A 14,033-nucleotide genomic window follows, 5' to 3' on the forward strand; every position below is an offset into this window, starting at 1 on the left:
CCCGTTCATACCTGGGGGCCAATGAATAGAGCCCTCAGGTAAGCCTTGTTGAAACAAATCTAAGCTGTTAATAACACGCACTGTGAAAATATTCACAGTTCATTTAGCTTGATGACAACTGGAGCCCCCCGTGCCCCCCGCTCCACTGTTTTGTGTATTAGTCATACCTTTGTGTCGTAATCTGCAACGAACGATACTATGACAACAACTAGCATGGCATAATGGATGGGAAATGGGAATACCATCTAATTGTCTATTGTGCAATGTTTTCTTTAAATGTTCAATACCAAACAGAAAAGTTCACTTGATATGATGATTTTGGCATCACACAAAAATAAAATTTCAGACTGTATTTTTTATCCTCATGTCATTCCAAATCGTTATGCTTTTTTTTTTTTCTTCTTCTATGGATCACATAAGGAAAAATGTAAAGAATGTAATGAGGGACACACACATTTCGCAATCATTTTTTTATCGACATTTAGAAAATATCCCAACATTTTTGCGCAAATCTGTAATGGAAACACGGCCACTGTTCCACAGCATGTGATTGGCTGTTTGCCACTGATGTCACACCTAAACTCAGGATCAAAGCCTGAGGTGACAGAGAAAGTTGATGATAAGCATCATGGTACCAACAAAGCCTTGATTGGTTTTGTCAGCTGGAAACTAATCCTGCAACCCTGAGTTTGTTCAACTACCATCCTGGTTCCATGGTTTACTTCTAGTTGCAGTAAAATAAATAAACCAAAAGCATACATGAAGTGCATCCTTATTTTATCCACACACACACACACACACACACACACACACACACACACACACACACACACACACACACACACACACACACACACACACACACACACACACACACACACACACACACACACACACACACACACACACACACACACACACACACACACACGAGTACTCTTTCACCATTTTACCAGCACACAGTTCTTTTATTTGTCAGCAAACTTTTGAAATGGAGGAAGAGTACACATATTCCATTTACTTATACTACTGACACCATAACAATACAGAATTACCGAATACGACGTTTAAGTCACTCGTGTGACGTGTGGGACAAAAGACTGAAAATCTTCTAAATTTTTATCTTCCTTATATGGACACTTCATATGGACCACTTCTGGTCAATAAACTGTCGTTTTATAGAAAAATACACTAAATAAAGGGTGTATTATAAAAAAAAAAAAAAAAAAAAATGGACTGACTTGGAATGACATGAGGGAGAGTAAAAAAACAACCCTTAAAAAAAAGGTTCCAAAAGTTTTTTGAAGCAATGCATAGAATAACCATTTTAGGTTCCCAAAAGAACATTTTAGCAAAGTTCTTAAAATATATATATATTTGTTGTATTAAGAACATGTTAATAATAATAAGAACCTTTTCCCACTAACATTTTGATTAAAAAAAGTTTCTTCATGAAGTACAAAATTAATGTATCAAATGTAATTTTATAGAAAAGCACTGCATAAGGATTCTTCAAAATGTCTCTTTTCGTGTTCCAACAGCATTTTGGCATCACATTAAAGTGAATGACAGAAACACCATTTCTGCGTGTACAATCCTTTTAAGATCCATAATTTTCAAAATTCCCCGGTCTATCAAAGTTCTAAGGAGCTTTAAACTTGTTCAGTTTTACCCATACGTTGTCCTAATGTTGTTAACACACAGATAACGCTCTGTCAGAGCTTTCGTCAACTCCCTCTGGCTGAATTGACTTTGGTAAGTGGGGGCATGACACTACATTGGACACTTGAGTGAAAGGGATTAGGTGTTGTTAGTTTTTGAGAAAGCACAATGTCATCACTGTACATTAAGCTTTAAGACACCATATTAACATCAGCTCAAGAACATTTTAGTCTCCGGACTCTAATTTACAGTTAGAGTTTCCTTCTTGCTTAGTCTGAGAACTGTTATCTTGTTACTTCCCAAACCAACAAGTATGCTGAAATGCAAATTGCATCTGGCACCAAGACACAGTAATTTGACGTAATTACTACAGCTTGATACCAGAGTACGCTCTCGCTGCATGGCATGGATCCATCACAATAATCAGTAATTGCTCTTCATTTTTTGACGCAAAAATACAGAAACACCCATTACTCTGTTCCACAGCAGCTTGATAATGCCACATTACAGAAAAATCCTTCACCAACTTCTATATTGTATGAACTCAACACCTGTAGGGCCCGGCATTTTCATCATCTGCTTGGAATAAATTGTAGTCATCATCATAACCATAATCACAGTAATAAAAAAGTCCTCATCCTCTTGCCAAATTACTGTGGCATTTGATTTACAGTAATTGTGCGGGAGGAGGGGTGGGGGGTTACGCTACAATACGCTATGCTGCGCCTCAATCGGCGGAGTACAGACACTCACACACACCTGTGTGGCTTCCACCTGAGAAGGGCCGGATCCCAATGATATGCCGACATTCCCCGAGGCACACAATGACTAACATTGTGACATACAATAAACCAGGTGTGGATAGTTTTTTTTATTAGAAGCATAGAAAATTAAATTTTTTAAAGATTACATTTTAAGAGCATTACACATTAAGGAGGCAATTAGTTTTGAATGAGGTTTTGACATCTGAATTGCTATTTCTTGATGCAATTATCGATTAAATATGTCATTAGACTGATAGAGACTCAAAGATTGTAGTCAGTCAACATTCAAAATGTTTTATTCTAGACTTTTGGAAGCAACAACACACTATACATTTTGCTTCTTTTAATACTGACACAATTGTGTTTAACAAAAAAATATGAAACAAAGACAACAACAACAACAAAAAAAGATCTCCAGGATCTTTAGCTTGATTGATGAAAATTCAAGTATTTTCCCCCATTAACAACAGGTAAAGACTATGATCAGAAGAGTAGACCTAATACTGACCAATTTAAAGTGACCTTACATTTGTAACAGCATATAATGAGGCATAATCCAAAGTCTGTTCCTTTTCTTTCACGATTCAGATGACACATGGTTAGAAATGCTTCATCAAATTTGAAAAAAGAAAAAGTGTAAGGACTTGCAAACATCAGCCATAAATTTTACTGACAATACTGGGTTGTAATAACGGAACCGTAATGTGCGAGAAATTGCTTTCTTTTGTAACTCTAGCCATTCACTTTGGCAGTTAGACAGATATGACATTGCAGCACATTATTCAGAAAACCATGCAGTACATTATTCAGAAAAGCATGAGAAATCTTCAAGTAACATTTCCTTCAAAAGAGACAAATTAGTGTTCAACTCTAAATTAGTAATGGATTTGGAGGACTGAAATATGATCTCCAGGCTATATGCTTCCCAGCCTTCATTGCTACCATTACTGTCATAATCACATCATTTTGTTCTTTACAGGCCAGAACATCATTGACATTCAGTACAGTACAAGCTTCTCTGTGGTGTCCTATGTCAGGGTTCCATCCTTTTGACTAGCCTGCATCCGTAATCTCCTTCTCGCAATCGCTTCCTGTTTCTTCCTCTCAATCTCGGCAGCTGAACATATGGCTGTCGTATGGGATGAAATAAAAACTGCAAAACAACAACAAAAAGTTGGGTGACGGTTCTGTGGAATGTAACTGGGACATGTGACACTTTTAAAGAAGTTTCAATGTTTAATTCAACACTCATAAACTTTCTCTACAGCCTTTTTCAATAACAGCAAGTACATTAGAAGACAGTCAGAGCCAATGTGATAGTTACAGTAACAGTTCATCCCAAAATAAAAATATCATTTTCTCATCCTCATGTCTTTCTGCAAAGGAACACAAAAGAAAAAAATATTTGAAGAATGTTTTTCATTGCTCTTTTCCAAGGACATAATCAAGTAGGGCTGAGTTGTTAAAAAAAATTAAAAAAAAATCGATTTTTCGAATCTCATTTTTATGAACCTGATATCAACTCTTAATTCCAAAGAATCTATCTTTTAATCTATGCTGTTTTCAGTTGATGAATGAAAAGAAAATTGTAGCACGCCTTTCATCCAATAAATCGCAATACGCTTTGTGCTGTTACTTTTGACATGAAAAAGTCTCAGACTTCAAATTTGTCAATTTTATTATGAAATTAGCCCAACAATAAATACCTATTTGGCGCTCTTCAATGTGGTGACAAATCGTTGTTGCTGCTTCAATTCAAGCAAAGCTGCGGCTCGAAGTGCACATGAACGCATCATCTAATCCGCTTTACTACTAGTTTAAACACAAAATAGAAATTAATGACACACTGAAATCTGTATTGGGTGAACGCTACGCAAAACTTTTCTGAGAGAACGCAAAAGCATTGAAATATAAGGACATGTGGAGGAATAAGGAATATGTGCAAGTCCAAATAAGATTCAGGGTAAGTGTACCCATTAAGCCCATGTACTCTTTAAGCCCACTTTCAACTCTGAAGTCAAATTAAAAACAGAGAAAATAATATTTTATGCTGCTCATTATTTTAACCAATCCAGTGAATTGTTACTTCCCTGGCATTTTTTATTGCAAACTAATCACATTTGGCAATATTGGGTTAGCCCCACTCATGTGCATGCTGTCTCAGGGGACCTCACACAAAGTCACCCCAAAACTTTGGTGTTTCGGGACCCTTCAGAAATCAACACATTTATGCATTTTTCAGCCATTTCTTCGGTAACTACATTGTAGGGCTGAAGTCAACCAAAGAAATCCTTAGTCGACCAAAGTCCTGTCCTGCGCAACCATTAGTCGACTAAAAAAAAAAAAAAAGACGCGATGTTTTGCATTTTGATTGAACATTTATTAAACAATTGTCATAGAGCATTTATAAAACAACAACGAAAAAGCATCAATAATACATAAAACTATAATAATAATACAATTCTTTGAAAATTAAGTGATTTTTTTTAACTGCAAAGTGAGGAGCTCTAGTCTATAGTGACAGTCACAATCGCGCACCTGACCACACCACACCACACGCTACAAAAAATATAACTGCTACTGCCAAATAATGAAAAATCCTAACAAAATCTCTCTGTTATACATGTATATAATACTGTATATTCTTCTTTACTTTCAAAGCTATGGGTTAACTTTTGTCCAGCCGATCTAGGCATTTTAAAACAAACACAAAAAACCCAAATAGCCTAAAAAACAATCCTAATAATAATAGCTGTAGCCTATAGTAGGAAGGCATATAGGGTTATTTTCGTTTTGTTACATTATTTAGGCTATTTTCAAACGCGTCAAGTGTACAAATAAAAACAAAAACATAAGAAAACACAATCTTATCTATTGAGTCAGCATAATAAAGCCGTTAAGGCTCCTTACAGATCTGCAGGCCTAGTCCACCTTTTTTTATGTTGTGGGCCAAAAACACTAAATCCTGCTTTGGAAAGTATGCGCTCTGCAGGGGTGGAGGTTGCAGGGATGCAGCCAGACAAAAGATTTCGTGGACATTTTGTCACATATAGCGCCTAAAAACGCGTAGAAAACGGTAGAGCGCCGTGTTCTCCTTTTTCCAAAGCGCTAGGGCGGTCGCGTTCCGGAGGCGTCTGTGCTAAGCACAACCATCAGCTGCGCTCTCCGTTACAGCAAGGAAAACGCTTGCGGCATTCTGAAAAGTTGAGATGTTTTTATCTCGATGCGGCGCGGACGCGCTTGGAAAAAACGAGCGCATCGCACCGCGACTGCGTCGCTTCCATTATGAGCGCGCCTACATTTGAAATAACGACCTTGAGCGCGCAAAAGACGCGATGTGTGAACAGGACCTAAAGCCAAAACAAGCAGGGTTCTAACTGAATGAATACAGCAAAACTACCTATATTGCTTACTGAGCGCGAAGCAGCAGTGGGGCCAGCTGCTGGTGCGGTTCCCGAGTGTTCCACGTGGTGCGCTAAACTGTGGCGCTGTTACAAAATTGCCTAAATTAAAGCATTTAAAGTTGGTGATAAAACATATGCTAATTATATTTAGAATACAGTAATATATAACTACTTATAAAGGATTAAATATCAAGGAGTAAATCAATGAAAATTTCTTTCTATTGGTAAAATAAAAAAAATAAAATAAAAATAAAAATTACAACTGGTCGACCAATGAGAATGTCAGTCGACCAAGACGGCATCGACCGATTAGTCGACTAAACGACTAAGTTGACAGCCCTACTACATTGATATGTCAAATAAGAGATAAATGTATTGTTTTTTTTGTGTGAACAAATAGTACTTTAACATTTTATATCCTTTTCCTTTAAATGGAAAGATGAGTTTTATTAGCTTGCGTTCAAAGCTAATCTCTTGGTCAAACCATTAACCTTACAGAAAGGCTAAACTGCCAACGAATTACCAAATTAACGAAGGATCGTCCGGCTCCGAGATACCACCAATTCCTGTCCAGCTTTGACCGGGCAAAACTCAGGACCCAAGGCGAGTTGGGGCTTCGGACTCCAGACATGGAGGGGTCACACAGTGGGCCCCCTATGGCGGGAGTATTGAGCCCTAACTCGGCTTTCTTCCCAAGATATGGTCCCTTCCTGTGGAACTTTCGGGCATAACTCCAGAGTCAAGCTGACTTAAGGCTCCAGACTCTCGGTGTGCCCGTAGTCTGGAGCCCCAACTCGGCTTGGCTCCCGAGATACACCGGGTCAAACTTCCAGGTTGACTCGTTACGACTCCAGTTACAACTCCAGTCAAGCCGACTTAAAGCTCCAGACAACCGGCCACTAACACCTACTCATCCCACCCAGGGCTCTAATCAAACATTAGCTTAAGGATTTTTTTTTTATACTTCCCTGTCACTAAATAAATATATTGATGTTTTGCTTCTTTAAAGGGTTAGTTCACCCAAAAATGAAAATGATGTCATTAATGACTCACCCTCATGTCGCTCCAAGCCCGTAAGACCTCCGTTCATCTTCAGAACACAGTTTAAGATATTTTAGATTTAGTCCGAGAGCTTTCTGTCCCTCCATTGAAAATGTATGAACGGTATACTGTCCTTGTCCAGAAAGGAAATACAGACATCAAAGTAGTCCATGTGACCTCAGTGGGTTAGTTAGAATGTTTTGAAGCATCGGAAATACATTTTGATCCAAAAATAACAAAAACTACGACTTTATTCAGCATTGTATTGTCTTCCGGTTATGTTGGGGATCTGCGTTCACGACTCCGCAGTGACGCTGATGACGTAAGACGCTGCTGACGTGTATCTAGTGCGTCCGTGTATTCGAGTTCAAATAAACATGGCTGGGCAAAAAAATGCAAGTCTTCCTCTGTGTGGAAATCCTTAGATATGTTTGTGAAGATTGTTTTGTTTCCAGCGTGCATCTCCCTCAGACTGTAAACGAAGCTCGGGCGCACCAGATAACACGTCAGCAGCGTCTTACGTCAGCAGCGTCACTGAACGCGGATCCCCAACAGAACCGGAAGACAATACAATGCTGAATAAAGTCCTAGTTTTTGTTATTTTTGGACCAAAATGTATTTCCGATGCTTCAAAACATTCTAACTAACCCACTGATGTCACATGGACTACTTTGATGATGTCTTTATTTCCTTTCTGGACAAGGACAGTATACAGTTCATACATTTTCAATGGAGGGACAGAAAGCTCTCGGACTAAATCTAAAATATCTTAAACTGTGTCTTACGGTGAACTAACCCTTTAAAATATTTTTTTTATATTTTGTGAATCAATGATGATGTGGGCTTATTTTGGAACTCATGCGGGCTTAAATGGTGCCAAAGTACCAATTAAGCCCATGCAAGACTTCTGAGTCTATTCCTAAATTATCTTAATTGTACGTTCTAAAATGTACATTAACTAATTAATACATTTGAGAGATAAATACATTTAATACATAATGAGAGATAAATCTTGCATTTTAACAAATGATTTATCTTATAAACTATGTCAATATCTATGAAAAAAAAACTTGGACTTATATTTTGGTGGGCTTAAGTGGTAAGGCCAATATTTTCAGTGAATAAGTTTCACTGTTTCAGTGTTTTGACTTTCAGTGTTTTTTTAGTCGTAGTTTTTTTGTCTTTTGTCTTAATTTTGTCGAATTTCGTAATTGATGAAATTAAATAATTGAATCCTTTACCTAAAACAGCATTTATTTGATGAGAATTAAACCAAATAATCAAACATTTCATATATTAATTTAAAAATGCAGCAACATTTACATAACATAGCATTCTAATGAGTATATACTATTGTAATACAATATATGTGAGTCCTAGTTCAGTTGTTCATTGTCCATTTTAGTGTGCTGTTAAGGAAAGAATTTACTCACACATTCTGACTACCTTGTAACTTAGTTCAACTTTACACACACTTGTTCATTTGGATATATATATATATATATATATATATATACACACACACACACACACACGCTGTTCTCGCTGAAAATCAAAACACTGGTTCATAAACCAACATTTTTAGCAGTTAAAAGCCTTGGAATGTATTACATATAATGTACAAATCTATTGGACTTAAGATAATTTTATGGTGCTTTGTTTTGTGCTTTCATTGAATTGAAAAGAGCAATGTAAATGTTCTTGAAAAAAAACTAATTTTCCACGGAAGAACGTCAGTCATGCGGGTTTGGGTCAACATGAGGGTGAGTAAATGATGACAGATTTTTCCGTAATGTTTGAACTATTCTTTTAACAGGTTAAGCAAACTTGCCTATTACAGTCATGTCCTGTAAGAGTATTCAATGATGCAATTTCAGAGCTAATGTGCTGCAGGTGCCACAACGTACAAAGCTTACCTTTGTTGGTTAGCGTCATGGAGTCAGTCAGATGTCTTTTGAATGTGTAATGGTGGGAGTTAGAAGTATTTCCTACTGTTGTGCTGTGTGGCATAACAGTCTTTGCGGTGTCCATGGATCCGGCAGAACCAGGCCTGGATCCTAAGGCACTTTTCACTTGATTCGATTTGTTTTGTACATGTCCATAATGCGGAGCACTATGACTCCATAATACAGAGTTGGAACTTTTAGTTGTTGGTAACACACCGTAGCCCTGTTTAAATCCAGAGCTGCCACTTGTACACGGTACTGAGTTTGAGCGAGCAAATACGTGTGTGGATTTAGTGGGTTCTTGTGGTTGGCCCCTGCTGTTGATGCCCATGTTCCGAGAACAAATGGTGTCAGAAGAGGAAGGTGCTTTGGATGCAAAGCTTCTTGATTTGTCATGTGCAAGATTTTTGTACTTTGCGCTGCGTCTTTGCTGTTCTTGACTGGCTGATAACTTTTCCACATCATCGCAAGCCTGAAAAAGGAGATCATCGTCGTCTTCGTCATTCCACAGATTATCGGAATCAAACAGAGACTTCATGTCCTCTTCTGAAACCCCATCAAACTGAACAGAAGAGGACTGACTTGAAACTCCACCATCGTTGGTCATTCCATCAAGCTCTACTTGTTTAGTACCCTGGGATGGCTGTGTTTGCTGTTTTTCTTGATTCACAGGTGAAGTCTTCAGCAGCTTCTCAGTAGTGTGATTCTGGACAGAAGCAGGTGGCTTCACCCTAAAAGTGCTACGATTAGACGTTTTGACATCAGGAAGTGTCTTGGTAAAGGTGCTGCTTTTGCTGGTGCTCTGTTGAGTTTCAAACCAGATGTTTCTACCATTAGATACAGGGGAATTAACCTTGGCCTCAAAATTACATTTCTTAGAGCAAGACTTGGGCTGAGCAGTGCTCTGTTTCTGAGCTACCTTCAAAGACACTGGGTTCTGTGTCATTTCCAACACAAATGTGTCATTCAGAAGGTCATCATTTTCCCAGTCGTCATCAAACTTCGCCTCAGTAGCTTTAGGTGCGTCCACAGGAGCATTCTTGATTGCTGCAGAACTTGACCTCTGTCCAGCCTGAGCTACAGGTTCAGCACTGCTTTCTGGTGTGCAGTTAGCTGATGGCGGGCTCAGTCTCCCACTTACGTGCTGAGTGGGACCATCAAACAGTGCCTGAAGCTCGTCCTCTTCCTGGCAGGCTAGAGATGAGCAGGCAGTTAGTTGTATTAACGAGACCGGGATGGATGTTGATCTTTCTGTAGTCGCTGTACCATCACTTTGTAGCTTGAGCTTATTTCTTTTTTCTGTGCTGTCCTGTTGTTTCTCTTTGTCCTGACGAGTCATATTGATGTCAAACTGCTTGGCAAGTTTCTTGAGGTCCTCAACATTGCTCTGCCTAAAGGAAAAAGATGGTGAATTAATGTGCGTATGCCAAAACAAACTAAGGGTGCTCTGATTAATTGGGCACCGACTCTTATTGGCCGACAACGGCTTTATATAGTTTGATCGGTGGTCTCTATAAAGGCTGTATAAGACAATTTTCTATGCACAGCAAAAAATACTTCAGTCTGGCAGTTCTACCAGGCATCTGAAAAGGATTTTGCAATGTCTTGGCAGAGAGTGGAGACACTGCTGCGACAGCAGCCCTAAAGCAATGACTGCAAGAAACTGGGCTGTGATATTTTAGCACATTTCTTTCCTCCCTAAAAGTACAAACTTGACGTCCAGATCAGCTAGATCAGTGATTGTAGTAAAATACAGTCTACTGCTGCTAAACTGCAGGACATGCTCGATAATAAAAAGAGAAAGAGTTACTAAAACTGCATTAAGCCACGAAAGTGATACTGTTCCGTTAGCTTTCTGTGCGCTCCAAGACAGAGGGGAACAGGGACAAGAAAAGTGAACTTTGAGCTTCAGGTTTGCCACCTTAAAAGTTAAATACACACAGAAATATCTCAAAATGCCCGGCTTAGTGAGTATTTGCTTAAACACTGTCGGGTTATGTCTTATGTGAGCATAAACAGTTGGGAAATAAGTCGCATGTGTATAACAGTATATTGGATCTATGCATTTTATCTTAGAGCGTAATATTCCTGCTGCCGTCTGTGTCATTAATGTTAATAAACAAAAGACAGAGAAATTCACTCACTGCTCTTTAGAAGATTTAGTAGGATTAATCTATATTTATTGTATACAGTGGAGACTATGCAATGTTCTACATTTGATTACTTTCTGTTGATAAAGACTTCTGTTTTTTTTATTATTATTTATTAAACAGGAACGCTGTATTTGTTGAGCTCCAAATTGTTTGTTATCACCTCTAAGAGAGGAAATAGAATATATTGCACGCTGCCTGGTGTTCAGCACTTGCCACTTCAAGCAATTGCCACCCCTAAATTGTGGCTAATTCCAAAGTTGAGCTTCCACTGGAAATAATTGAAAGTGCTCACTCTGTGCCAGTGGACACACACCGTAAAGGATTTAAAAGAGAGGTGGTAAAAGTACCATATCCGTACCGGTTGACCCGGATCGGCACGGAAAGGAACGGTTAAGCAAAGAGAACAGGTTGGCCCGGCTAAAGTGGATTCGCAGGACTGAAAACAGCATCTTCTCTCCATGTTGACAACACAAACCAAACTCTTATAGTCTCAGCTACAATTATGACAACACGATCTTCATGTTTTCTAACCTTATCTTTTTTTACTTTTTTCAAAGTCACTGAAAACAGATCCAGTGGTAAAATGGGAAAAGATGCTGAAGAGAGTCATACAGTTGCAGCATATTAGAAACATTGTATGCATGCTAATCTAAAAAAGGTTTACGGCACGTTTAAGTATTTAGCCTGTTAGTGACTAGAGGACACATACCGTGCTGAGATTCTCCTGACTCTGGGCTGTCTGATCTCTGGAGTGCAGGGTATGGCACTGTCTCCAATCCACTGGAGCACTGAGTCCCTTTCTTTAGACTTCTCAACCTTAAACATAGTATGACTATTAGATTAAAATTACCATGACATACATCATGTCCATTTTATATGGATATATATTGTTCAATACTTACTTTTGGTGCAATCCTATTGACAATTTCTGAAATCTCAATGACTTTCGCATCATCTCTTCCTGTGAATGGTTTCAAATATTTAGTACTGATACTGATTAAGAAAGCGACATTTATCCATTTAAGGTGGCATTATGCACAGTGGCAGTTCACTTGCAAATATAGGCTACCTACAGTTGGAGTTTATACGACAATATACTATATACAAAGATGGAGTAATGCCCAAACACAGAGCTGGATGTAAAAAGCTTGTAATTTTACAATTTTGAACTTCAAGTGTGAACCAGAATTTGCTACCGACTTTACTTCAGTGTTGTCGTGACATTATCAAGTGAAACGGAATATTGAATAGAGAGCAGGGTTTTATTTGAGCACATCTCCTCACTATCCCTCGCTCATAGAAGACTGGCGCTTGGAGGAAATTGGTTAAGGATATTCTACCCGAGCCATCAAAACTGACATCAGAGACAGAATGCCATTCCAGAGCAGAAGCACATTTTTAGATTTTGATAAAAGATTATCACAAACTATTTTTTTCTGTGTATTAACTTGCATGGGTTAATTGTTCACAAGAATAGTAATGTGCATTAACAAAGTAATTAGTGTAAATTTTACTTTCATGATGACTTTAAGTTTTACGTAATGTACAACTATTGCTGCACTGATGTTACGTCATTAGTTATGAAACATTTTGCATCCATACATTTCAGAGGAAATCAAATGAGATTATTTTATTCATGATTTTTTGTTCAATTAAATCAGATTGTCCGGTAATAAGACATTACCATAAAGTTTAATATTTAAACAATTAATTGAATTGAGGGGGGAACATGCCATATGCATGTTTTGCTCATACCACCAACACCTAATCGCTACACAAGTGTTATAAATAATACCGACTAGTGTAAGTTTCATGATCACACTTGCCATTCAAGTTTTGCGTGGGTGAGTTGGGATCCCAGATGATGTCTTGCGGAGATTCAGTCTCATTCGGCGAATCCCCGCTGTAACAACCGTTGAATCTGATTCTTGGTCGACGTTTTGGGGTTGTAAAATCTGAGAATTAAGATAAAAATGTCGACAACACTATACTTTGCATGAAAAAAAATTCACGTAGACACTAACAAGTATCATCATGTGTTTTTGGAAATGGTCACTGTAGAATAACACTATTGTTTGAAGCACACTTGGAGTGGCATCTGCCATGCAAATAACGTAATACATAAATATCGTTCAGTCGCACGGTAATACACCATGACACTGCAACAATAACGTTACTTCTGTAAGGATAAACAACAGCTGGTTTCCGATGCGTTGTCACGCGTTCTGGTATCTTACAAACTTAACTTTACTTACCTTTGCGACAGCTGTATGAGGTGTGATAAGACGGAGACTGTGAAAGTTTGAGTCCGATCATTCGCGTCTTTGTTTTAATTTTCTTCTGGGAAAGTTTGAGAGTTCTGCTCTGATTTTCTCTCGCATCTGATATATGTCGCACACCGATGTTTCTCTTGTCGGTCATGGTTTATTTGAACTAATATGAACAATACCGCTTCAGTAGTCATAACTTGGTTGAAATAGCAACAAAACGTTAGCGATATTTAGTTAAAACACTGAAAGTGTTTGGCTACTCAGGTAAGAGTGCTCTCCTACATCGTCGCCATGTTTTCTGTACGTATATAAGAAGACGCGTCTCTGATTGGTTCTTGGCATCTCGCGACATCTCGTGAGACTTTACAATATCAATGCACTTTTTGTTTGTGTTGTCCACAAACAGTTTGACCAGGTACATAATTCAGTACTAAAGTATATTTTAAATATTGAAACTAATTGTCGGGGGCATAAGAAAAATAATATTAAGGACATTTTAATACGTAGGCCTCATAATGAACAATCCACCCAGTAAATGTGTAATTTACACTGAGGTTACATTTACTGGTTGGATTGCTCACTATGAGGCCTACTTATTTTAATTTCCTTAATATTATTTTTACACTGTTTAAGGGAAGTTAATATAACGTCCATACACTCCTTTGGGCTTAGAAAGAGTAAAGCAGCGTATTATGAATGTGATACCAGTATGCTGACACTAAAAATAATAAGAAAAAGGTCAAATGCAAGCATGATGTTTGCTGTAATTAATATGCTCACATAACATATCGCG

General features: G+C 38.1%; 1 protein-coding gene across 2 annotated transcripts; it reads right to left on the minus strand.

The window, feature by feature from the left end:
- Window positions 1-2,706: 2,706 nt before the first annotated feature.
- etaa1b (ETAA1 activator of ATR kinase b) lies at window positions 2,707-13,570 on the minus strand. 2 transcript variants are annotated; one of them, XM_077246526.1, is made up of 6 exons: window positions 13,226-13,570; window positions 12,797-12,925; window positions 11,873-11,931; window positions 11,680-11,786; window positions 8,788-10,208; window positions 2,707-3,579 (listed from the first exon to the last, which is right to left on the minus strand). In XM_077246526.1, exons 1-6 carry the CDS (start codon window positions 13,389-13,391, stop codon window positions 3,455-3,457), a joined length of 2,007 nt encoding a protein of 668 aa, XP_077102641.1. In that variant the 5' UTR covers window positions 13,392-13,570; the 3' UTR covers window positions 2,707-3,454. The 2 variants fall into 2 exon arrangements, with proteins under 2 accessions (XP_077102641.1, XP_077102651.1); XM_077246536.1 differs by having other exon boundaries at window positions 11,873-11,927; window positions 12,793-12,925; window positions 13,226-13,550.
- Window positions 13,571-14,033: the final 463 nt, after the last annotated feature.

Source organism: Siphateles boraxobius, unplaced genomic scaffold, assembly GCF_051911475.1.
Source record: "Siphateles boraxobius isolate OS27281-9 unplaced genomic scaffold, OSU_SipBor_1 104, whole genome shotgun sequence".
Taxonomy (NCBI): domain Eukaryota; kingdom Metazoa; phylum Chordata; class Actinopteri; order Cypriniformes; family Leuciscidae; genus Siphateles; species Siphateles boraxobius.